Source organism: Xiphophorus hellerii, chromosome 4 (genome assembly GCF_003331165.1).
Source record: "Xiphophorus hellerii strain 12219 chromosome 4, Xiphophorus_hellerii-4.1, whole genome shotgun sequence".
In the NCBI taxonomy this organism is placed as follows: Eukaryota; Metazoa; Chordata; class Actinopteri; order Cyprinodontiformes; family Poeciliidae; genus Xiphophorus; species Xiphophorus hellerii.
The window spans coordinates 33,887,038-33,912,373 of NC_045675.1; the positions used below are offsets into that span (position 1 = coordinate 33,887,038).

Below are 25,336 nucleotides of genomic sequence, written 5' to 3' on the forward strand. Positions count from 1 at the left end.
CCATCAGTCAACATAATCCCCAGAGTTTGATTCTGACATTTTTCTTTTTCTGCTTTGTGAAACGACTCGCTCCTGTGACGAAATGTGGGGTTTTATAAGTGATTTCATGAGTAAGATATTCATGCAGCTGGTTTTCATTGGTTTGACAAAAGATGTAGTCCATAATTCCTACTCAGGAATTACATATGTAATATGTCATATTTAATGTGTAATATAGGGATTACCTGTTAGATATGCCATGCAAAAAAATCTGCTGGAACCAGTCTGTTATTGGGAAAGTTGTGTACCGTCTGGTCACCTTTAAAAGCTCTGACCTCTTCCTTAGCTCTCACTATGTATCCTCAGACTGTTGGCCTCCAGCCTGAGGAGAAGTGTTGAACTTCTACCATGGTTTGTTCAGGAAGCTAAAGAAACTTCTCCGGAAAAGGAAGTCAGAACTGACCTCCAAGCAAGAAGAGGAGCTCCACAAAACTCTGAAGTGCTATGAGAAAGATCATGTCCTGGGTCCTTTTGTTGGCATCAACCCTGAGTACATGGAGATGAGTGAGTATATATATATTTTTTTGCAATTTTATATTTTACATGTCTTTATTTAGATCAAAATGTATCTAAAGTCTTTTTGTTTGCTCAAGCCAGAGCAGAAAAGCTGATTGTGTTTCATTAAATTTCTTTATTTGAACTTGTAGTCAAAGTAAATATTGAATCTGATCTAATCATCATATTGTCTAGTCTCAAACTCAAAATCTTCTTATTTCTTCAGAGTGAGACGTTTACAAACAGTTCCTTGGTATTTGTTAGCCTTGCCTCTGAGCTGGATGACTTTGCTCAAACCTTTTGGGTTTCCTTCCAGAAGGTATTTGCTGGGTTCTGCCCTTTCCTCCGGATGGAACTGGAAGAACTGGGTTAAGTTTGGAGACCAACTTGCTCACAAATCAGTTTTCAGCTCATCTGACAAATTTTAATGAGACTGATCAGGGGTCTATGACTACTACGATATATTCATTTTGTTGTTCTTTAATTCCAATTTCCATTTACAAAATCTGTTGACGTTTTTAACCCATTCGTTCCTAGACTTTAACTTTCTGGCTAATATTAAATACAATCCATCAGAAAAATGGCTTGAGAATTTGTTTCAGTTTTTCCACATTATGTTTTTTTTTCATCATGCCATCCATTCAGAGGCGGTCCTAGCCTGTTTGGTGCCCTGGGCGAGCTACCCTCCGGTGCTGTTCTGTTTTTATACAGTATATGTACTGTAAATGTTCAGTTTCAACATTAAATGTGTTGGACTAAATATTCCAGAGCATCAATATAGTTTCCACTTGGAAGTTGTTCAATGAATCCAGAGTTACTGATCATTCGTGTTCCATATTTAAAATAAGAAAGTTTAACATAACACCTTTCAGTCAGCAGCTAGAAGGAGTCAAGTCTACAGGAAACTGGAGCATCAACATTTTTGTGAAGAAGGTCTTCTGCAGGCAGATGTTTCTGCTGGAGTACTGGACTGGTTCTGCTGTGAAGACACTTTCCATAATCAACATTTAGCTAAATGTTTCTGACAACCCACCAGTTCAAAACCTTGAGATCAAGACACCTTAAAGAGACAGTACAGCCAACCTTGGATCCATCTCTTTAAATCAGACTCTCAGAGCTGGAGTGAGACTCAGTTATGTCATTGTTTCAATGCGGGGCCTCTTCTTTTTTCATTGTCTCTGACAATAATAATCCATGCAGGAAATCTTTGCAGTATATAGGAACATAGAAAATGTGCTCAGATTTCCACTACCTGAAAACAAAATCACAGCATAAATCGACACCAGTCGCTGTTTTACACTGAATCAGCCTCACAGTCACATTATTGAGGCTTTTTTCCAGGTTAGATGGGAAATTAATGTGAGATTAAAGTGGAGCTTTTTAGCTGCTTGTTTTTTCTATCCAGTGTTGTTCAGATTGAGCGGGATTAAGATGAAATAATCCCCAGGATGTCTGAAGTCGTAATCCTTTTGTTCATTCTAAAAATATCCTCCTTGTTTATAGATGTGAATATTCACTTTTTTGTTTTTACAGTAAACAGAATCTGTCAAACAGAACTTTCAGGTTTACTTTATCTAATGATTTCAGACCTGATGACATTTGTGTCCTTTTTCTATAGTTTGCATGTTACCCAGATTGCTGCCGACAGGCCTGTGGCCCGCAGTACACGTCTTTTCCACTTCCTGTCTGCAGTGTTGGAGTAATACCTCAAAATGACATTTTGGACATTTCATCCTTTTCACCCATCATTTGTCTCCTCAGTTATCCAGTTTGGCATGGTGACTCTCTTCGTGGCCTCCTTCCCTCTGGCGCCGCTCTTTGCTCTTCTGAATAACATCATCGAAATCCGACTGGATGCCAAGAAGTTTGTGTTGGAGCTGCGGAGGCCTATTGCAGCCAAAGCCAAGGACATTGGTACGTTTCTGAAACATCAGCTGACTATGAGGCGGGAAATCCAATCAGTGCTAACAGGGGTTCATGTTGAATATGCAGTTTGACTGTAATATTAAATACAATCCATCAGAAACATATCTGGTCTTCTATGCATGTTTGTTTAAGCAGATCGGACAGATTGAGAGTGAGCTGCTAAGGGTTAAAAAATTCTTTATAGATAAAAAAAAAAAAAACTAACACCAACACATCTTATGTAACTTTGATTTCTGGAGGGCAGACAATTAACTGAAACAGTCCAAGTGTCCATCTACTGGATGTCATAGTTTATGTTTGTGGACCACTGAGTTCAGAAAGCATTTAACAGTCAGGGAGCTCTGCTGTGTCATCTGCAACGACAAAACATTAGATATCTTCATATCTAGAAATTTGACTGAAATATTGATGTGCATATCCATTTCTGAAATTGACTGACTTTGTAATGCCATGAAGCTTCACCATTCATCCTGGCGATTAGTTCATCTGATATCTGATGAAAACCTGAGTAAAGTCAGTCTGTGTTGTCATATATTACCCAACCAGAAGTTTTGCTCATATGAGTGCAGTGATACTCATAATTAAATTACTCTACTAAAAGTAAAAATTACAGCGTAGTAAAAATAATCAAGGATCATAAAGATGATATGAATTATGAGAACACTTAATTTCCGTTTGAGGGAAATAAAAAAAAGTTTTACTCATTTTGAATTACGTGGAATTCTAGGGGTAATACTAATTTTCTGAAGGGTTATTAAAATGATAAAATAGTTGAAATAGGATCCTAAATTCCCCAGCTTTCTAGCATCATGTTCATTCTCCACTCTGATGTAGAGGGTACTTCCACCGTCTAGTTGTGAGTTTTCTACGTGTGCTGTTCGCAGCTGAATAACGGTTCTTACTTTCTCCAGGTATTTGGTACAACCTGCTGAGGGGCCTCAGCAAGGTGGCCGTCATTGTTAATGTAAGTCTTACTTCTCTTTATTGGTGAAGTTTATGCTGCACGTTGGATTTAATTTGGATAAAGCTTTCCTGCGATGCATATGATGGTTCTCATAGAAATGAATCTTGTCATCAAACTCTTTGCGGTGTTAATGGAGGCTGCTCATTGAAACAGCAAAGTAGCTACAAAGCGTTTCTCTTTCCCAGGCTTTTGTCATCGCCTTCACGTCTGACTTTGTCCCTCGACTCGTCTACCAGTACACCTACAGTCCTGATGGGACTATGCATGGCTTTGTCAACCACACGCTGTCATATTTCAACGTCAGTGACTTTCAGAAGGGTACAGAACCAAGTATCCCTAAGTTTGATGTAAAGGTCTGCAGGTAAGGTCTCACAATATCAACCTTATTTTAGACAGAAGTCCAGTTCCCCACCTCTAGTTGGTTTTAAAGGAGAACCAGTGGAGGGTGTTCAGTGTTATAAGAACCTGACTGACAGGATTACTGGGAGTAAATGACCTGATCTAACAGAAACAATCCCTGTTCCCCTATTCACTCACTTCATGAAGAGTTTGAGGAATGAGATTCAGAACCTGTCAACAGATGGAAAGTCTTCCATTACTCAGATTATTATTCCGATAAATTCAAAATGCGCTTGTTATTTTCTGATCTTGTTAAACCAATATTTGTACTGATCATTATCCCTGAAGTTTTCTTTAACTTGTTGTAGTGATTGTTTCTGCTTTATGGTTTTCATTTTGCTGCAAGGAAAGTTGAGTCTCCAAAGAGACTCCAAAACCTTCAAACAGGGTGTGAAACCTTTAGTAATTCACTGTGTGTGTTTGCTTGTGTAGGTATAAGGATTACAGAGAGCCTCCCTGGTCCAACACACCGTACGAACTGTCCAAGGAGTTCTGGGCCATTCTGGCCGTCCGCCTCGCCTTCGTTATCGTCTTCCAGGTTTGGAACACATGAATAATGCCATCAGTGCATATGCAGCAGGCTTTCAAAAAGCCAATGTCCTCACTAATGTCATTCATATTTAATGTCAGCAAATCAAACCAGTCAATCACAAGGTGTTTACAGCTTCCAAAGAACACAGAATGATTGAGTTGAATGTATTAGAAAAGCCTTCTCAGGATTCAGACTGTAGAAGTCACCAGAACATTGCAGATTTCCTTATCTTTTAAATGAGCAGAGGGGGATGAACATGATAGTGCAGAATCCACCCAGATTCCAGACTGAGACTCTTTTTAGAGGAAAAACCTCACAGTGAAAAGAAACCCAGCTAAAGGATAAAAGTTAAACATTTTTATTGGTAAATTGTACTATTTTTTACATTTCTTAAATCTATTCTCACTATTGTTGCCATGGCGGCGCCCTGTTTAGCTGCGGCTGTAACAGCTCCTGAAAACATTGAACTTAAGGCATGAAAAGACATTTATACTGACTAATACTACAGAAAACCTCCGGCATAATAATGGTAGGGTAATATATTATCGTCAGTGTATCCGTAAATCTATGCATATCCTGCGTACTACAGACAGTGGACACTGAAATTCTGGAAACTCTGGACAGCCTCGGACTGTTATGCCAGCCAGACCCAGTGGCCAACGAAGCAGTGAATGCCACCACCAGCCAGCTCTGCACCTGGAGGAGACTCTGCAAGCGCGGCAGCCAGGGAGGACTAACAGTGAAGCTAAAGTGTAACCCTTGGAGAACCTTACTTCCACCTATCTTGCTCGCTAACGTTCAGACTCTGGGGAACCAAAGCTGGATAAAACATCAAATCGTGAGATGAGTAACTGCTGTGCCATAATTCTGAGACATGGCTAAACTCCTTCATTTCTGATGATGCCGTCAACATTGTGACAATGACAACATTCCATTTGGTCAGTGGTAAAACCAGAGGGGGCGGTGTTTGCATCTACACTAATAACAGCTGGTGTATACCCTGTCCTGGGAGGACCATCTGATTCATCTATAGGAGGTGCTACACCACATCAGACTTCCTGGACTGACTATTAACCCCAAGAGAGTTCAGAGAGAAGTGGAGTATTTGGGTTTTGTCATTGGTTTTGGAAAGATAAAGCCTCAATTGGGGAAGATGGACACAATCCAGTCCTTCCCAGTTCCAACCACAAAGAAGAAAGTGAGAGGATTTCATGGTTAGTTGGACCGGTACCGGAAATTCATAACTTCTTTTGCTGAGCGGTCAGCTGTAAGGAGGACATGAAATGAAGAGGTTTTCTATCTGGAACTATTTTTACTTAAGTCACTGTATAGCACTTTAAGAGCATTTTTTGCACTTTATTAACAAGCACTTTATTTTGTACTGCATTTTAAGCACATCAATAACAATTTGCACACAAGAAATTTTAACTATATTTATGGAGTATTGTTAGAGATTAGCATGTATCATTTTGTTCTGGGCTCTGAGCAGCTGCTCCTCATTGAGTAGTGAGGTGATTGCCTTTGAAGGGAGGATAATTGTTACTCAGAGCAAGGAGCTACTGGTTTGTAAAATTTGAGCAAATGTTAGTGCATTTGTGTAAAGGTGGTTTGGTCTTTCACAGCTGGGACTGTTTAAGGATGCAGTTTCACCTGTAGTATTGTTCTCACTGCTGTGTTCTGCAAGAATAAACTGTTGCTGTTTCCACTTTACTCTGCCTCAACTTTCATCTCCATTGTAAATCCAGCCGCAAAAGGCCGCCTTGTTTCAAGGCTCAAATATACTGGATAGAGCCTACACAAATATGCACCCTTCCCCACCTTGGGTCATTAGACCATCTTTCTGTAATGTTAATTCCTGCATATAAGCCCCTGCTCATCAGAGGAAAACCTCTTGAGAAGCAGGTGAGAGTCTGGCCTGCAGGATCCGGGTCAGCATTACAGGACTGTTTTGAATGCACAGACTGGGATATGTTCAGGGAAGCTGCAACTGCAAACAATCACACTCATGTTGAGTAGTATGCCAAATCAGTGTCTGAGAACATTCTGAAGTGCATGGAGGATGTCTCTGTGACTAAGATCATCACCACAAGGGCAAATTAGAAACCCTGGATGACAAAAGAGGTGCATAAGATGCAGAAGGCACAAAACTTTTAAATGTGGAGACAGAGAGATGCTCAGGTCAGCTAAAGCCAATTTAAACCGTGCCACCAGAGTTGCAAAATGTACCTGTGCTCAGAAAATTCAGCAATTTTTCATTGAATCAGCAAACACCAGGCGCATGTGGCAAGGCATCAGGAGAATCACAGACTACGAGGCTTCTCCTTTGTCTTATGAGGATGGTGCAGACTTTCTGAATGCACTTTGGTCATTTTGAAGCCCTCAACTACACTACTGTGAGAAAATCCACTCCTCAACCAGGTGAACAGATACTCAGCTTGGAGACAGCTGATGTTTTGAGGACCTTGAGAAGACTCAGCATGCTTTGTGCATGTTGAGTCTTGATAACATACAAGGTCTGGTTCTCAAGAACTGTGCTGGCTCACATCCTCATTGGCATCTTGCGAAGCTGTGCTGTCATTCCATTATGCTTCAAGACGGCCATCATCATTCCAATGCCCCAAAAATCCACGATTTCATCACTGAACGACTATTGCCCTGTTGCACTCACTCCCATCATGATAAAGTGTTTTGAGAGGCTGGTGAAAGATCACATCATCTCAAAACTTCCCTCCTCTTTTGATCCGCTCCAGTTTGCCTACCGCAAACCCCTCTGTGAAACTGGCTGCTAGATTTCCTCACAGACAGACCCCAGTCTGTGAGGGTTGGGAAAAATACTTCAAGGGTCATATCCCTCAGCACTGGCTCCCCCAGGATGGTGTACTGATCCCACTGCTCTTCACCCTGATGACCCATTAGGAACCACATCATTAAGTATGCAGATGATGCAACAGTGGTGGGTCTCATTAGGGACAACAACAAACTGGCCTACAGAGAGGAGGTGACACATCTGGTGGGCTGATGCAAACCATCTAATCCTGAATGTCAACAAAATAAAAGAAATTGTTGTTGATTTCAGGAAAAATCAGCCAAGTCACACCCCTTCTTATCAATGATTCTGCAGTGGAGCAGGTCAGGATATACAGATCTCTGACGCTTTGACCTGGTCCCTCCAAACCTCTGGTTCTTGAGCTTTCTTCTGGTGAAGAAAGCTCAGCAACGTCTGCACTTTTTATGTCAGATGAGAAGAGAAAACCTTCCTCCTCCCATCCTCACCACTTTCTACAAAGGAACAATAGAGAGTATACTCACCAGCAGCTGCATCTCTGCATGGTTTGGAGCATGAAACACCTGTGACTGGCAATGTGTAGAGAGAGTGGTGAGGACAGCTAAGAAAATCATTGACACTGAGCTTCCTTCCATCCTTGACACTGATCACAGTTGCCGCCTGTCCAGGGCTCGGGCAATTACAAAAGATCCCTTCTACCCTCAGCATGGTCTGTTCTCCCTACTGACCTCTGGAAAAAGTTCCAGCACCTTCAAATGCAGAATAACCAGATTCTATAATAGCTTCATCCATCATGCCATAAGACTACTAAACTGACATTAGTTTAATCTTTTACTGTATATATTTATATTAATACTTTTATTATTATTTATTTATTTATTTATTATTAGAGCCTTGCAACGAAATTTCTTTCAATTTGTACATTTTTAAACAATTGAAAGACAATAAACTGTCTATGTCTATTAATACTGATATTACAGTCATACAGTTATCTCACTTCATTCATCATATAACTCACACAAACACACTCCCTTCTGGATGATGTAATGGTTGGTTTTAGCTTTTTAAATCAGGAATATCTTCCAAATGACACCTGGTGTTAACATGAAATGATCTGGATAGAAAAGCTGTGAACAGCTTTAAAACAGTAAGAAATGAAAAAAATGCAGTAAGGACAAAGATGAATAAAATGTGTTCTTGGGACAGCAGCAATAATCTTTAGAAAAACATGGCTCAAGTTTAAATTTTTTAAGCAAGTATTTTTTGAATGACATAAAAAAATTAAACACATGATTCTGTTGGCTGCAGGAGAAGACGTAGGCTTTTACTGAAAGTAGAAGAACAGTTTTACACTTTGAAGTCCATCAGGTAAATTTGAGCAATGAAATCCAACAAATTTAAAAAACTCAATATTTTGTCCATAAATTGGACCCAAATGGGCCTTTATGATCATAAACTGCACTTGTGAAGGAAAGAGTTCAGTGCAGTCTTTTTGTTTTGCAAAAATGTCTTACACATCATACTACAGTATCTAAAGCTTTACTGCTGTAATCATGTCAAAACCAGAGAGAATACAAATGTTCCCTCTTCAAATACTCATAATTCTTCAGCTGTTAAAAGACTGATGGCTACATAAGGCTACATAACCAAAAAGTTTGGACACAACTGTGTGTCCAAACTTTTGGTCTGTACTCAGTTCAGACCAAAAGTTTGGACACACTTTCTCATCAATGAGAAAGTGTGTCCAAACTTTTGGACACACTTTCCAAAAGTTTTGGTCTGTCCAAACAGACCAAAAGTTTGGACACACTTTCTCATTGAATTCAATGAGAAAGTGTGTCCAAACTTTTGGTCTGTACTGTATATCACATTTTATTACCATTAATGTCTGCGTTGGTGTGTTTGCTTTCTGCTTTAAATAGAAAACCTTTGTAATAAAAAGGAATTAAGCATAAGTTTAATGAATAGATTTTACTATAATGATCCATGAGCTTATTAATGGGTGATTGAAAACAGTTTAAGTTTGGGTTCATTTTTTGTTGGCTTATATATCAAGCTCTGGAACCTTAGACATATAAGGCCTGTAAAAATGAACAGATAGAATGAATTCATTAGGAACAAACATTATTATAAAAGCTTTGATGTGTCACCGCAACAGTCGCAGAGAGAAAAGCCCTTCAGAGGGTCATCAGGTCAGCCAGTCTAACTCTTCAGAAAAACTCTACAGCTCCTGGAGAATCACTAAAGGTCTCATCTCACTATCCACAAGAAGTGGACGCCACTAAGAGCATCATAGTGACTTAGAACATATTTGCTAAAATGTTCATTTCAGAACTTTCACATTGACTTTATTTGTCCCTCATGTAGTCTGTGGCAGCTTTAATATTGGGTCTCGCTAAGAAACCTGAAATATCTTCAGTGATGTAAACTTTGGTGTCTGTGTTTATGCAGAACGTGGTGATGCTCATGAGCGACTTTGTGGACTGGCTCATCCCGGACATCCCCAAGGACATCAGCTTCCAGATCCACAAGGAGAAGCTCCTCATGTTGGACCATTTCATGAAAGAAGAGGGGAGAAGACGAGACAACTACAACCATGACGACTACACCAGCCCCTCGTCGGGTAATGCCAGCCCCCATCAGTTCCATTCACGCCCCTCTTTCCATGCTAGAGCTGGCTGGTAACGTTTCACCAACGAGTCCTTAAAGCATGGCTTCCTTTTTATCATCAGCAAGGCTTCTGTTGCATTTCCATTGACTGGGAATTTTAAAATATCCCTGATGTGTTCCTGTCACAATTCTGTCCCTGGATTGTTTCCCAGAATGTTCCATCTTAGATGTTTTTCAAATCACACATCCTCAGTTACTGAACAAGAACTCTGTAAATGACATCCTGTTGCCGATGCACAAATCTGCCAAACTTATTCATTAGATGTAGTAGAGGAACAAGCCATTAAGGGTCACTGCGGGACCGAGTTCATGTTTACTCAGATGAAGCCATGCCACCTCTGCCATGGGACCAACTCCTTTCATTTTGAAGACAATCTGAAACTCCGTCCAAACAATTATCAGCTTTTTCCTTATCTTATTTCTGGGGAACGGTTCCAAAGGAGATATCCTGATATGTATCCAACTTCTTTGTTGCACATATATGTACAAACACAGGTATTTATTGGCTTACTTTATAAAATATTCAGAATTAGAAGCTGGTATCAAATGGCTCTTGGCATCTTTTCCTTCAATAATTACTCATATGTTACAATCACTTTGTGTTGTTGGGATTCAATTACAGCTGTAGATTATATGTACCAGAAGAAAAGGAACCATCAATACTGAGATAGTTGTGAATAGTTTTAATGCCTGATTAACTTTAGTCTGTAGAGAGCAACACGTTTATAATAATTAGTGTTTTTAACATTTATCATAAGCAATTTAGCAGACAGTGAGAAACCATATGATGCATCATTAATATTCTACTTGTTTGTGATTGTTTTACTTGAAGAGCACAAAATGAATGACTTCAGGACCTTTAAAGTTGCTAACTTTGGGTGTAGAGTTTCAGACAAAAGAAATAATATCAGAAGTTAGTCAAGAGTTTTCTCTATTAAGATTCAAAGACTTTCTAGAAAACAATAAAAGCAAAAGAAAAACAAGCTTCTCCAAAGACTAAACACCCTCACATGAGATGGCTGTGTTTTATGGCCAATTTCCTACCTTCAACACTAGTAAAGATTTATTGAAAATAAAATTATGGAAGAACTGCATATTGGAAAAAACACAATTAACTTTTTTTAGATTTAACTTTGTTACAATGGATTTTCCATTTGCTCACCTTTAAGACTTTTGTAACAGAAAGCTAAAAATAGAATCCATCTTTAAGACTGCAGAGAAACTGGAATTTCAACTGAAAAACATCTGAGTGTTTTGAAGCTAAAAATTCTTAATGTATTTGAAATGGTGTTAAAATGATATTTGGCTTTGTGATGATATTAAACGTGTGTGTAAAGTAAACCAATATTATACATAACCAAAAGGTTGATTGTACCATAAAAATGTTGTGCTGTTGCAACTCTTCTTGTCCGATGGCCTTCAGTCTGAACGCAAAGCGAGGATCACCAGAACTAACTCTGCCTTATAATCTACAAACTGGGATTGAAACAGTTACCAGATTAACTTATTGTCCTCCCATCCAATGTGCTGCTGTATACCAGTGAACCCTGATGAAGCAGGGCTTTTTCATCATTATCTTGCCTTATTTTCACTACTTAAAAGAATTTTTGATTTGACTATACTCTGCATCCTTTTACCTGTACTTTCTCAAAGACAGAATAGTTTTGTTTTTTTAACTGCTAAAGCGAAATGTGTAAGTGACTGGAAATTGCATTGAAGAGTGGAAGTGGAATAGAGTCAGTGTGTACTGTCAGACCAATTTCTAACTGAGGGATTCAACTTGTTCTCATTTCAGCTCCCACCTCAGACTGATGGAATGTATTGTTTTTTTTTTACCAAATTATGTAAAATACATTTGAAATAGAAATGTCTTTTTGATTAGATTAGCATGACATTCCACATATTAAAGGGACCAGTGACATAACAAACTTTTATTCTTCTCATTTGGTGTTAACATTCAAGAAGAAACCATCAGATGAACTGTTTGCTGTGTAGAAAAACCTGGACAAGCACATCGTTTTCAAACATCTGGTCAGAAGAAGTGTTCCAACCTTTTTAATAAAATATTCTTCTTGTCTTTTTCCTACATGTTTACATATTTTGAGGCTGTTATACAGTGATAGTATGAACAGGAACAGTATCTAAGAGCCTCGTTAAACACAAGTGCTTCTGGTCAGATTCAACCCTGCCCCATGTCCTTTTCCTTGTCTCTCACTGGTTGTATTGAACAGTTGTTGTGAAATGATTGTCTGTTTTAGTGTGTGCCGAAGCTCTTTTTCAACAGGGGTGAGTGTGTCTGCATGTGAAACCAACAACTTTGTCTCTTGTATTGTCTTTCTTGTTTGGTCATATTTAGGATGTGCAAATAAACCATGGTTGAATTCCCAATGTTGAGGTTTGTGGACTTTTTTCTGATTGTGGCTTTATTCATATGATCAATTCTATTTTCTTGGTATGTATATAGTTAAACATTTTCATAAACAGTTTTGCCAAAAGTGGTTCGCAACTCTGACGGGTGAGTTGTGATGATGGCAATAAGGCCTTCTGACTTCCAAGGTTTTGAAGCTGAACACTAAGCCATAAACATCTTGTTTATGGCAGTATTTAATCAAAGCTCATCATTGTGCCATTATTGGAAAAGGTTTTTTACAAAATTGATTGTTTGAAATCCATGAAAGAAAACTTGGAACTAAGATTCCCAGACAAAAACCAGGATGGTTAACAAATCATTGATTGTCAGTCAGTTTATTCACTTCATTTAACAAATGTCATCAAGTCACAAACACTAAAAAAACATTATTTACTGTACAGAACATGTACAGGCATGCAGTGTGACCTCTCAACCTTTAGCCAACCAAAACTCAAATCAGTTTACTTATGTGGTGTAGTTCACAGAAAGTGCTTGTTCAACCATTTCAATCACATAGATTTCAGTTTACTATTTTAGATGGTAAAAGGTTTTCTATTTTCAGGGAAGCTACTGTTTTAAGACAAGTATATTCAGGTATTAGATGTGACTTTGAAGGGCCTACTTTATTGTCTCCTTATTCAGACATATAAACAGAAAAAAAAAGTTTTTCTCCTCTATATAAGAGGCAAAACATTGACTAAATTATTAAAAATGCCTCCAATAAAAAGTAGTCGGAGTGATTAGGCAGAAAAGGCTCCAGCTTGGAGAGGAACGCCCATCCCTGAACCTGAACCAACCACCAGGCGGAAGTGAAAGGAAACGACCTCCGTCAGGAGCTCCAGGCGGCAGCGGAGACATGAGCGCTTTAAACTTTAACTCCGTTCTGCTGGACATTTCAAATAAGCTCAAAGCGGAAAACCTAGAACATCTCAAGTTTCTAGTTCGAGACCACATTGGGAAACAAAAGTTGGAAAGGATCAAAACAGGACACCAACTGTTTGAGATTCTGACGGAAAGAGGCCAACTAGGAAAGGACAACGCAGACTATCTATGCCAGCTTCTGCGGCAGGTCCAGCGAGATGATCTGTCTGAGAAGCTAAGCAACTGGGAGGTCCAGCAAGAAGACCCCAAATACAGCTTGAGCGACACCGAGAGAGGTAAAGACACTTGGAGAGCGCGGTTTCACTTTCTGTCCTGGTCAGGGCCGGTGTTCTGTCAGATAGCCATGCGTTGTCAGATCGTCATACGCGTATGACAAACTGATGGCTATATCTGTCAGATCAGCATACGTTGTCAGATAGTCATACGCTTAGCTCAGACATGTATACGTTGTCATTACCATATGATTTTATTTAATCAGCAACATAGAATCATGACGTAGATCATCATACACTTTGTTATTAACAGTTATATGGCATCCTGACTTAGCGGTTAAGTAGGTTAATGAGTTTTACACGGGCCTGTGTTGTAATTGACTGCAGCTGCAGCCAGACCTGCTTTAAATACACTTTGAAACCATGACAACGCATGTATATTTATCTAGTTATCATATTATGTCATATTATAAACAATTTAATGACTTATTTTCGTCATAACTTGTTGCGTATGCTGAACTGACAACTCCACTGACGGTCGGACTTCTTAATGCGCATGCGCGGGCATGCGTACTGACTGCATGTGTGCTATCCTGACAGCGTATGGCTATCTGACAGAACAACGGCAATTTCACCATATTTTATATTTAATCATCTTTATTAAAACGGTGTTAGATCGTCATAAAGCTGCTAATGTAATAACACTTTATTAGCCACTGTATGACTTCCTGATGCATCCCTTAACCTGTCTGATTGCCATACACTTCATTAGCCACTGTATGACTTCCTGATGCATCTCTTAACCTGTCTGATTGCCATACACTTTATTAGCCACTGTATGACTTCCTGATGCATCTCTTAACCTGTCGGATTGCCATACACTTTATTAGCCACTGTATGACTTCCTGATTAATACCAATGACATCAGTTGTATGATGTACTATATTTAATGTAGAACATTTTACTTCTGTATTTTTAATAATCCACACTGTCACTGGTGGGGTAAAACTGTTTAATTTAAGTTACACTTTTTACATTTGAACATGTCACCCATGTCTGTGGCACATTCTTTGTGTGCCCACCTTGAGCAGCAGTCACACTGTATCTGTGAAGTGGACAGAAAAAGAAAACAGTTATGAGTTAGCAAGTGTAATGTGTTTGAAGCGTTAAGTTGTACAGTTTAGTTGTTTACCATGTCAATGATGTTCTCTGAAGCATTACAGTGAAGCATATTGCATTCCACACAGTACTCTTCCACCTTGTCTGGGAACAAATAAAGGCATTTAGAGTGTACTTTACCAAAAATAGTCAAGTACTACCTCTTTATATTCTGTTGACAAGCCATCATGTTATACTAGTACATAACAGAAAATACTGCAATTTAGTATGTCATATATCTTTGGATTTTTTTTATGCTTTGGACTGTTCCGGTATAGCCTAAGGGAAAATTTGTTCCGTTTGGAATGAAAAATTCGGTGATATGCTCCTAAGCCATCTTGTGTTTTTGATTGTTAGAATATTAACAAAACAGATCAACAGGTTTCACACAGACTTCCACAGTTCCCTGAACAGTGGAACTGGTTCTTAATACCCAACATTAATAAAATTTCATGTGTTCTGACCAAAAACTTCTTAGAATCATAGCTGTCCAAAGCTATAAATCTCCGAACATTCAGCCAGTGGTAAATTTTTCGGCATACTTTCTTAAAGTTTGCCTCTGCCCTCTGTTGAGTGTCAATGGGTAGGAGCCTTCAGAAATAAAACTGAAGACTTCCCCCCATTTGCACTCCATGTTTGCTATAAATGACACAAGAAAACATGTAAATTGCATCAACAAGCATTTAAACAAGACAATTCATTAGACACTGCAAATTGTTCAAATATATAATAATACCCTGCTGCAGCTGCGTACACAACAAAACACACCTACTCCTGCTACTAAACACGCCAACTGGTGCTGCAATAATATGACATTTCTGTGAAATATCAGCTCTTAGGACAAGAAATACAAAATTAAAATAAATTAAAAAAAGTTTGTAGTGAAAGCTTCTTCATATCCATCCTTTTTTATTCCGATTTAATACAAAAAAACCTTGTAATCAACATATTTATGCATGTGCATCCAACAATGCAATTCTTGAAATACTGCAGAAAACACAACAGCGAGTTTAAATGCAATTGAGAGATCCCAATTTTTTATTGACAACACTGGTGGATGCCATGTCCTTCCTGGCAACGCCTGGTGAACACAGGGACTTCAAGTGACTCAAGAACATCTCCTGTCTTTTATTAATTGAGGCAAAAGTCACACTGACAGTGACTAATACATAACCCAGGTGGCTGTACTCGTGTATGTGATCTGTTAATCTGAAAAGCCTTCATGTTCCAAAAACAACCTCAATTTGCATAAACTAAATATGTGTAAATGTAAAGCACATATAAAAACAAAATTAACATGAACGCTTTTCATATACATTAATGAAGATAAGGATTTGTTTCAAAAGTGAAACACTGGTTTTGCCCCAGTTTCAGTGTGGGTAAAAATTGCGTTTTCATACGTCTGATTCATTTAATGTTGGTAACGGTGGATGCCAACATTAAGTTCATCTATGTAGATGTTAAAAAGGTGAGAGGACAGTATACTTCCCTGTCTTACTCCGGAACATGAAGGCTTTTCAGGTTAACATATCACATACACGACATGCTATCCAAGTTAGCAGACATGTTATCCAACCCAAAAATATCAAGGAACTGGGGGACGTGAATTTAAACAGGGCGTGTTTTGTAGTTTACTGCAGCTGCAGCAGCATTAAATTTAATTTATTTACTTACTTTTTATTGTGTCTCTTCTCGCGTATGAGCATTAAATTTAATTTATTTACTTACTTTTTATTGTGTCTCTTCTCGCGTATGACAAGCTGACGACTCCTCTCAATATCGCGGACCTCCTGCAGAATGCGCATGCGTGCGCATGCGCTCTTACCATATGTATGCTATTCTGACATGTATGGCTATCTGATAGAACACCTGTTTTGTTGCACCTTCATTTACTGTAACACCAGAGGGCGCTGTTAGGTAGCTGGGCTGCGAAAGAACATTTAGCAGAAAATGCCTTTTAAGTTAAAGCAAAAAACATAAAACCTTTTTCATGTGACTGACTTTATTGTCCAGTATATGAATCATTTTTACCACCGAATGACGTAGCAGGAATAAAATCTTGACAGTGTGTTATCTGGGAAAAAAAAAGACCAAACTGGAACTTAAAGGAACCTTCCTGGGATTTCCTTACTGAAGTCATGTTAACACCAAGTTACTGTTGTTAAATTCAGCGTAAGACCCTTTATATGTGCCAGACAATGACATGTCTGTCAGTGTGTCTCAAGACAGATTACATTACAACTATAAAACTGTGTTTTAGTCCACTGTGATGATCTAAAAAAAATTGTTCTCATAACCAAGGAAATCTGTCCAAGTTGGGTTGAATCATGCAGGAAGAGTGTCGGTATCGGATCTGAATATGGTACAGATCTGATAGTAACTAAACTATCGGATCTGTACAGGTTTGGTTGGATGGCAACAAAAACATTGGATTTAATTAGAGAACATAATCATTATAACACTAGCAAATTGGTTTGGACTTTATTTGTAGCTGTAGTCTAAGTATTGCTTTCCATTGGAGTAAAATGTGGAAATATAAAGACATAAACTGGGAAGGAATTTGTAGTAACGTTACAACAAAGTAAGGAAAAAAATAATACGTAGGTGTTACTGTCATATTAATGTATCTCTAAAATAGTTTGTGTAAAATCAACTACAGAGCTTTAATGTGTCTTCTGAATTGGTTGTTCAAAGTTCCTACTTCTACACATAATACAGCATTTGGAGTATACTGTAATCAACTATTAATCAATATTAGCATTAATATTATTCTTGTCCCTCAAGACAAACTGGACATCGCCACGGAGGTGATCAGAGACAATCTGGGGAGGAACTGGCGCAAACTAGGCCGCAAACTACGACTGGGGGAGACCAAGCTGGAGTCCATCGCCACACGGCATCCCACCGATCTGGAGGAGACCGCCATGGAGCTGCTGAAGGAGTGGAGGAAGATTGGAGGACCTGAAGCCCAAACAAAGGAGCTGATAGCAGCTCTGAGGGACTGTCAGCTCAATTTAACTGCTGATAAAATCCAGGAGAAACTTAAACAGAAGGGATTATCCAGCTCAGATTAGACCAGTATCACCTTAGAAGCACGGAGGAAACCTGGGACTTTATGAAACAGATTATGTTTGAAGAAATGAACAAAATGATTTTTGTAAACATCTGCTTCCTTACTGTTGTCTAATGTTTACTATACACCAGTGTTGCACCTTCATTTACTTAAACACCAGAGGGCGCTGTTAGGTAGATGGTTTATGTAAAAACATTATTACCGTTTTTACATAAACATAAATTAATTTCTTGATTTCCAATAAGGATAGGAACAAAAATACAAATATTTCTATTGTTGTAAATTTGCATCCCCATTCAGCAACATAATTCATCAGTTTAGATTAGTTCAGAGAAATGTTCCCTATGAGCCGTCATCAACAACAAAATGGATGTAAAGATGGATGATTTTTCCTTTCCAAATGGCCAAAAAGCATTGAAATGCTATTGTTTCACTAATTTAATAAAGATTTCAGAAATATCCAACTGTGTTTTGAAGAATCCTCAGTTCAAACGACAATCCAGTCCACCTCTTTTAGATTTTGGACTCCTGGATTCGTTTTCTCAAAGATTCTTAGTCCTCCCAGAGAGCTGCTATCTTAGCCTAAAAATTTCTGCAAAGGACTCGCAGATTCAGACAGATTCAGTCAGCTGCCAAGAGACACTGGGAGAGGAGTTAACAAAAAAATGCAATTGTAATGAGGAAGGAGTGGTTGATCTTGTTGCTAGGCGTGGTTGACCCTGTTGCTAGGTGTTTTTGACCCTTTTGCTAGGTGTATCATTGTCTTCTAGGGACTGTGTTTGGTTGATACACGAAACAAAATGAAATTTATAAAAAAACTGCAGCCACTCAGCAGTTGATAATTTACCGATCACACAATCTAGACTGAATTTACAAAAATTGAGTCATGATAATGTAACAACGTAAAATAAAATGAATTGCTGCCCAGCATCAATATGTTTGATCCCACCTTACATTCACATCATCATTGTCATTTGTCACATTGTTCCTTTTTAGGTTAACTAAAGCTCCTCCACTCTACTCTTAACATTTTGTCTTGTTAGTAGCTCTCATAAGGCCTAAGATGCTCTGTGAATAGCTTTTATCTTGGCAAGCTGAAGTTCTTCAAAAATTCTAAGAATTTTCATCGTAGAGCTAAAAGTAGAAGCTATTGTTAGTCTTAGAATACAAGCCCAGATAATGAAGCATACACCAGATTCCCTAATAACTGAAACAGCCCTTTAATGAACAAGATGATTTTATATATATATAGTATATTTAATTATGCAAGTCCAGGTTTTCTTAGAGTGAAATCTGCAATTCAGACTAAACACACTAACGACTCATGACATTCTGACTGGACATGATCCCTAGATTGACCTAATATGAAATAGAGTTCTTTTATCTCTGCTGTGAGTTCTGTGAATATTTCCACCTTTTGGCACACTGCTACAGTAAATTTAAAAATGTACATTTTAAATGGCATGAATATGTTTTCATGTCCCCTTTTTTAACACCTAATACATTTCAGTACAACCAACTAGTGAACGTTTTGGCCTAGATGCAGAAATCCCCCTGAATACCATGGTGATGGTGGTGGCAGCATCATCCTGTGGTGATGCTTTTTGTCAGCAGAGATGGTGCAGCTACTCAGAGCTGCTGGGAAGATGGATGGAACCGAATAAAAGGCAATCCTGGAAATGAAACGAAGAGCCTTGATAACAGAACAGAGCGTCAAGACATAAACCTGAAGACTTTCAGCTGTTATTGCAATAACACATGGTTTCACCAAACATCAACTCCTTCAGGCTGAATACAAATACATGCCACACTTTTCAAATTACTTAAAAAAAAGAAATCCGTGTATTATTGTTTCATATTTATGTACTACTCTATGTTTTCCTAAAAATAAATCCTAATAAAATAAACTGAACTTTGTGATCTTAATGTAGCCACAGTCTGTTTGTTAGTTCCAGTTTCTTGCTAGTTAGAAAACAGCTGATTATTGTTTTGGCCATGCTGTCTTTGGTTTTTATTATACTATATTATTATTGTAATCATTTGATCTCTATCAGTGATTATTTATTGTCAAATGAATCCCATTATTAGGTTATTAGCAGGACTCCAGAGGTCGACTGTATGCTGAGGGTTTTGCAGTTATGAGGAGCATGAAAGTAGGAATGCATTAAAACATTGGTCATCAAGATCCGGAGTTTGATCCCTCTGTTCTAAAGGCTTACTAATGCTTATTTATGTGAAGATATACAGTACAGACCAAATGTTTGGACACACTTTCTCATTGAATTCAATGAGAAAGTGTGTGGTCTGTACTGTATATTTCAGCCAGTGTATAATTTTGATCACTCTAGAAAATGTGTCAAATCTCTGATTAAAAGTCCAGATTTAATGACATTAAATCCCACAATGAAGGGATGTTGGCTTCTCACCTCAACGACTGAGTATTCAATCAAACCTTCTGCGCTAAATAGAAACCTCATTATTATCAGGTTGTGAAGAATGCTTCAACAGCTCTAATCATTTTGAATTAAACTTTATTTTTATTTCAAGTAATTTATTTCTTCTCATTTTGCTTCACATTCACATCAGCATTTAATACTTTTGGAGTTGGCAACCAAAGCGCACAAATCCATGCCTCTTTCCTTGGTGTGTTCTCATGTCAACAGCTTTGTAGGACACAGCTGAAGTTTCTGCAAAACAAATTCACTTTAGTGATGGAGTTTTGTTGAACCAATGATAATAAATGTAGGCCGACTGGTCTCTGACCATCAGTAGCTGCTCAGTTAGACGCTAATGTTAACAGTATAGGAAGGAAACAGCAGCCCAAGGTGGTAAAACACTTCTGCCACCTCTTTGTTGTGGTTACTACATTTCTAAGGGTCAGAATGACCTCAACACAAATCGAACAGGTGACTGTTATTGTTGATGGCAGTCTTTAGATGTGTGTAAACTATTTGTTAGGTTTGGTCAAACGATGCAGGAGACCCTCATATTTGATTATTTTTAGATCATCCCCTCTCCCCCAAAGCCTCAACAAATAAACAAAAGTCTAATGTTTAGTTATCATCTGGTTTGATGTCAGTTTAAAACTCCTAAAGAACAGCTTTATAAAAGTTTTAAGATAAGCTGAGAGTAGACAGGCTTCTTCATCTCATGTGAAGAGGAAGATCCACTTTTTTCTTCCCCACCTAGAGTACAGTGAGAATGATATACTGGTAATAGTGTACAATTTATTACACTTACAACAATTGTAGAGTCTGTTCAGCCTGTCAATATCATTCTGGCTCATCTGTGTGGCCTTGCCAAAGGACACGTTGCTGTCAGGAATGGGCTCCATGGTGGGAAGGTTGTTCTTGGAGAAGGCATACCTGAAGAGAGGCAGGTCCCACACAGACAGGTGATCATGCCCAACACTCCCACTCAACTCTTTAGTGGGTAGAAATATCATCAAGGCTAAAATGCTACAGCTCAGCCATGAGTCTTCTTATCAATGCCTAAGTCAGAGTTAGATGTCAGCCCTCCACAGACTTTTGTTTCTGCAAAACTTCAGCTGTTTTCAAGGTCTCTTCGATTAGGCCTTGAATCAGCTGCTACACTGATGTATTCTAGCCTACTTTGCTGTGGAGAATTAGCTTTCTGTAGTATGCATTTTCATGTTGTGCCAGTTTATAGTAGCAGAAATTCAGCGTAGTGTAATGCGTGTGCATGTGGCAGAAATTTCTAATGTTTTTATATTTTTTTTATTAAAGATCCAACCAAGGACAACATCAGCCTGTGGCTAGAAAACCTATGTACACAACAATGGTTGCTCTGTTTCTCACAGGTAACATGGTTAATGTGCCATCCTTGATGAAATAAATTTGAATTGGAAAAAATAACCTGCTGATTTAAAATCTACAATTAAAGAATCAAAATTCACCAAATATCACCAAATACAGCACAAATGAAGCAAGACTGGTGAAGGGAAATATTTTAAGCATATTTAATAAAAAAGCAAATTGTTTCTTTACCTCTCATATTGCATGACAGAGTTGTAATCATAAGGAGTTCCCTGGTTCAGAGTGTTAATCTTATAGAAGTTGTACTCCATGCCTAAAGAGAATAAATGAGAAATGCATTGTTTTAGGTTTGACTGAAACGGGTCTCTGTGCCTCAGTGTAGAACTGGTACGGTCCAAACTATGGATCGGTTTGAAGTTCAGAGAGAAAAAAAATAGTATGAATACTGAGCATGCTGCTCCTTTGCAGCAGCACAGCCACTTCTTTACATCATCCTGCTTTAAAACTTGTTCTGCTAAATGAAGACGTCTGCATTCATAGTAACAGTGTCTAAGAACAGTCATTACTTTCATGTTTGCTCCATGTTTTTCCCATAAGAGTCATTAACAATGTGGAGGTTTACAAATTTAAACATTTAGATTTTATGAAAATATACATCTACATACAGGTTATGATTAATTGTAGCATAATGCAAGCAAACATAGTTAAAAATATAGTTAAAGAACATCAGGTTGAATTGCACCCTGTGTTCTAATCTGCCATCCGCTGGTGAAAACTGGAGAACAGGTTAGTTTTCTAGTTTGTCTTCATACATCCTGAAAACCTTTCCTTGGTAGCAAATCAGTTTAGTTCCACTGGTTTCAATATCTCAGACTGATCAGGGATTAGGTGCAGGCCGCTTCCAGTTGGTGCACAGGGGGGCAATGGAGCTAAAAAACCTTTACAGAGACCTCACTCAGTCACAGTCAAGGTGAAGTGAAATAAAAAGATTGTAGAGCTCATCTCAACAATCTTTAAAGTATTGTCCCATCAGTGTATTTCAACCAGAGGACTACCAAGTAACAACCAAGCTCTCATGAACCAATGATGGGTGGTGGATGATGGAAGTGTGTCACCTTCAATGATGTTGTCCCAGTGCACCAGGATGTGGTTGTCCCTGTCGGAGCGGGTCTGCTCGTGGTTGAAGCCCAGGGCGTGCAGCAGCTCATGCTGGACGGTGCTGTGGTACAGGCAGCCCTGGCTGCTTAGAGACACCGTCTGACCTCCACCCACACGGCCCACGTAGGAGTAGCAGCTGCAACCACATACTCAGTTCAGAAGTCCATTGCAACAGAAGCATCCAACATCCAACAATGCAGCAAACCTGATTTTGACTAACCAGTTTTATACCAGCCCTGTGGACCCCAACCACTAGGCTGATTAGCCAGTCTTTAGCTCATCTGAAAGTGTGGATTTTAGCTCAGCATTTAGAATTACCACTCTGAACTAGCATTTAATGTGGAAAAAAGCAAAAAATGAGACACACCCGTTCCTAGATTCAATGCTCAACCATTCATGGTCACCGTTCTGGTAGGGCCTGAAGCGGATGCAGGAGACCGTGGAAAATGAATCCAACCCACGAACAATAATCTCTCTCTCTCTGTCAGCTGTCACCATCAGGAAACATTGAAATTCCAGATCCATCAGGTACAGGTGGATTCAGATCAGCTGTTCATCTTTGTGTTCTCAGTTCAGTGGGAAAACCAATGAGCTGCTGCTTACAGTAATGGTTGGCGATGTAGTAGGGGATGTAGACCTTCCCATCAGTGTATTTCAACCAGAGGCAACCATTGGAGGTGCAAGGGTCAGCGTTTCTGTCCGCTTCAGACCGTACAGCAATGTCTCCTCCGATGAGGGTTGGTTCATCAAAGTCAGGAGCTGCCAGACACACACAGCTACAGTTTACATCATCTGGTTGCATGACCAGGTTTTTCCTTGGAGTGGATATTTTGTGCAACAGATAAATGTGAGCATTGTTGACTGGAGTGTTGACCTACTGCGGTCTCTGTTGGCTCTCTCCAGCAGCTCACCAACAGACAGCTCCTGGGAGATGTCCACCTCCAAGGTAGCAGTCTCTGTACGAAATAAAACATTTAGATACCGCTCAAGATTCTTTCAGCTTTAAAAACGGGAAAAGAGTGTTGTTAATTTCTAACCTACCTTCCTGTCCTCAGTCACCACAGCACAAAAAAGAAAAAAAGGATTGTTATACATGCATATCAGAGACATTCCGCTGTTGAAACTAGCTTTTGTACAATCAGCTGAAAAAGTTGTGTTTTAATAATTTTATTAACACATCTACATCCAAAATATTTTAATAAGTGTTTTATGTATTTATTAAGATATATTTTGTTGTTTCAAAACGTTAAATGTCAAGAATTCTTCCTGGCATTAGGAAGATTGTCACGTACAGTATATTAACCTTTCTAATCTACTACAGAGCAACAATTTCCAGTTCTGCCAGCACTGGACATGTTTACCTCAGCCAAGGAGGAAGACAGAAGCACCAGAACCACAAAAGACCAAGAGAAAACCTGCATGGTTGCAACAGACCTGTGAGAGATAAAAACATGGCCATAAAACATGCAACTGCTGCTTCTGTGTATGCGAGCTGTCAGCGGTACACAGAGGCATGTTGCTGTTGGATTTGTGGATCTTACCCAAGAGCCAATAACTCTCTGCCAGCAAGGGAGACGTTTTATACTCACCATCCAGCCAAACACAAATAAACATTATAGGAAAAGTGCAAACATTGCAGCACACCTTTATCAGAGTAAGCTGAAGTTTCTGGGATTTCATCTGGGGTTATTTGCACAGGTGTTTCCAGAAACAGGCCATCAGTGTGGAACATCTGACCCTCCATTCATCACTGACTAATGGTTGATTATTGCTGTTCACACAGCCTCTGCAGCACCTTTTTTAAACTTCTCATCAGAAGTTACCGAAAGACAGTTTTATTTGATGGACTCTTTCAATTATTCCTTTTTTCTGTTTTACTTCTGTCAGATGTGGTGATACTGTGATGATACCAACTGCTGCACAGAGGACGCTGTTTCCACCACACGGCACCTAAGCCTGAAACACCTGGAGCAGAAGAACACTCATGTCGCTCTTTGGGCTTCAGCTCACGGATCAGCACAATCATCCCCCAGCAAACCAGCTCCCCTTGGGCTCAACACCCCCCTGTGAAACTGGCTGCTAGATTTCCTCACAGACAGACCCCAGTCTGTGAGGGTTGGGAAAAATACATATATGTGGGGGGGGGGGGGGGGGGGGGCGTGTGTGTGTGTGTGTGTGTGTGTGAACTAAAAATTACCCCAAACACACAAAGATAAATCATGAAAGCATACGGAAACATCCACAGATGGATTATAGGAAGGGGAAATAAAGAAGTATGTTGGCACATTTTACTTATTGACATTAAAGAAAGGTATCAATCATTTTTGACACATCATTTTTGTATCAACTGTAAATTAAAACAAACATCTCTTTTTTCCCCCAAAATGATCCATACTTTCCATCACTTTTTTTATCTTGATTTCCTATCAAAAACAAACTTCTTCATGAAACATAAACAATTTAGCATTTTAATCAGCCAGGCGTATTAATAGTTTTGTGCTTATCTATATGTAAATATTATGTTCTAAGCATAGTTCTATGACTTAGTATTGTTATATAACTTTATATTTTTGTGTCTTTACTATGTAAAGCACTTTGAACTGCCTTGTTGCTTAAATGTGTGATACAAATAAACTTGACTGATGTTTCTGTTTATTTGTTTTTTTAGTTTAATTTTTCAGAAAAATTCTTTATCATACCACTTGTGTCTACTTTCTAATGACTCAAACAAGCACATACTAACAGCATATGGTTTGGTCTGGCTGTTTCACAGTGGGTGGGTGGGTTTGTGTGGGTGGGTCCGTCATTCAGAGCTGTGTTGAACTGAATGTTCCAGACTGATAAGCCCTGTTTTCTG

At 38.8% G+C, this 25,336-nt stretch overlaps 3 protein-coding genes and 1 long non-coding RNA gene across 11 annotated transcripts in view; 2 read left to right on the forward strand and 2 right to left on the reverse strand.

The window, feature by feature from the left end:
- The window catches only part of ano1a (anoctamin 1, calcium activated chloride channel a), a 52,037-nt gene extending 39,839 nt beyond the window's left edge, over positions 1-12,198 (forward strand). For 6 of the 7 annotated variants that reach the window (XM_032561459.1, XM_032561454.1, XM_032561455.1 and 3 more), the window contains 6 exons: positions 401-543; positions 2,296-2,448; positions 3,372-3,424; positions 3,610-3,785; positions 4,256-4,361; positions 9,592-12,198. In XM_032561459.1, coding sequence (XP_032417350.1) covers positions 401-543; positions 2,296-2,448; positions 3,372-3,424; positions 3,610-3,785; positions 4,256-4,361; positions 9,592-9,825 — 865 coding nt within the window. In that variant the 3' untranslated portion in view covers positions 9,826-12,198. The remainder of the gene's footprint in view (positions 1-400; positions 544-2,295; positions 2,449-3,371; positions 3,425-3,609; positions 3,786-4,255; positions 4,362-9,591) is intronic. The other variant, XM_032561457.1, reaches the window with a different exon arrangement.
- Positions 12,199-13,005: 807 nt separating this feature from the next.
- fadd (Fas (tnfrsf6)-associated via death domain) lies at positions 13,006-18,400 on the forward strand. Its single transcript, XM_032561492.1, has 2 exons — positions 13,006-13,377; positions 17,257-18,400. Exons 1-2 carry the CDS (start codon positions 13,077-13,079, stop codon positions 17,544-17,546), a joined length of 591 nt encoding a protein of 196 aa, XP_032417383.1. The 5' UTR covers positions 13,006-13,076; the 3' UTR covers positions 17,547-18,400.
- On the reverse strand, positions 14,313-15,266 carry LOC116719106 (uncharacterized). The gene is made up of 2 exons (XR_004339073.1): positions 14,507-15,266; positions 14,313-14,419 (listed from the first exon to the last, which is right to left on the reverse strand). It is a non-coding gene; the product is annotated as an uncharacterized LOC116719106 (long non-coding RNA).
- A 549-nt stretch (positions 18,401-18,949) lies between the features above and the next one.
- LOC116719092 (low choriolytic enzyme-like) lies at positions 18,950-24,019 on the reverse strand. Of its 2 annotated transcripts, none has more exons than XM_032561479.1 (9): positions 23,841-24,019; positions 23,521-23,524; positions 23,358-23,435; positions 23,083-23,238; positions 22,847-22,967; positions 22,437-22,615; positions 21,553-21,634; positions 20,786-20,910; positions 18,950-19,218 (listed from the first exon to the last, which is right to left on the reverse strand). In XM_032561479.1, coding segments are annotated over exons 1-9 (852 nt in total). In that variant the 5' UTR covers positions 23,946-24,019; the 3' UTR covers positions 18,950-19,216. The 2 variants fall into 2 exon arrangements, with proteins under 2 accessions (XP_032417370.1, XP_032417369.1); XM_032561478.1 differs by lacking the exon at positions 18,950-19,218 and adding an exon at positions 20,060-20,232 and having other exon boundaries at positions 23,841-24,018.
- Between the last annotated feature and the right edge of the window lie 1,317 nt (positions 24,020-25,336).

Excerpts from the sequence above, each read along its gene's own strand:
- fadd (XM_032561492.1), top strand. The coding sequence starts at position 13,077 with ATGAGCGCTTTAAACTTTAACTCCGTTCTGCTGGACATTTCAAATAAG. Across the intron at positions 13,378-17,256 it reads CTTGAGCGACACCGAGAGAG|ACAAACTGGACATCGCCACG; the intron begins GTAAAGACACTT and ends TTGTCCCTCAAG.
- LOC116719092 (XM_032561479.1), bottom strand. The coding sequence starts at position 23,945 with ATGTTTTATGGCCATGTTTTTATCTCTCACAGGTCTGTTGCAACCATG. Across the intron at positions 23,239-23,357 it reads GAGAGCCAACAGAGACCGCA|CTCCTGACTTTGATGAACCA; the intron begins GTAGGTCAACAC and ends TGTGTCTGGCAG. Across the intron at positions 22,616-22,846 it reads AGCATTGAATCTAGGAACGG|CTGCTACTCCTACGTGGGCC; the intron begins GTGTGTCTCATT and ends ATGTGGTTGCAG.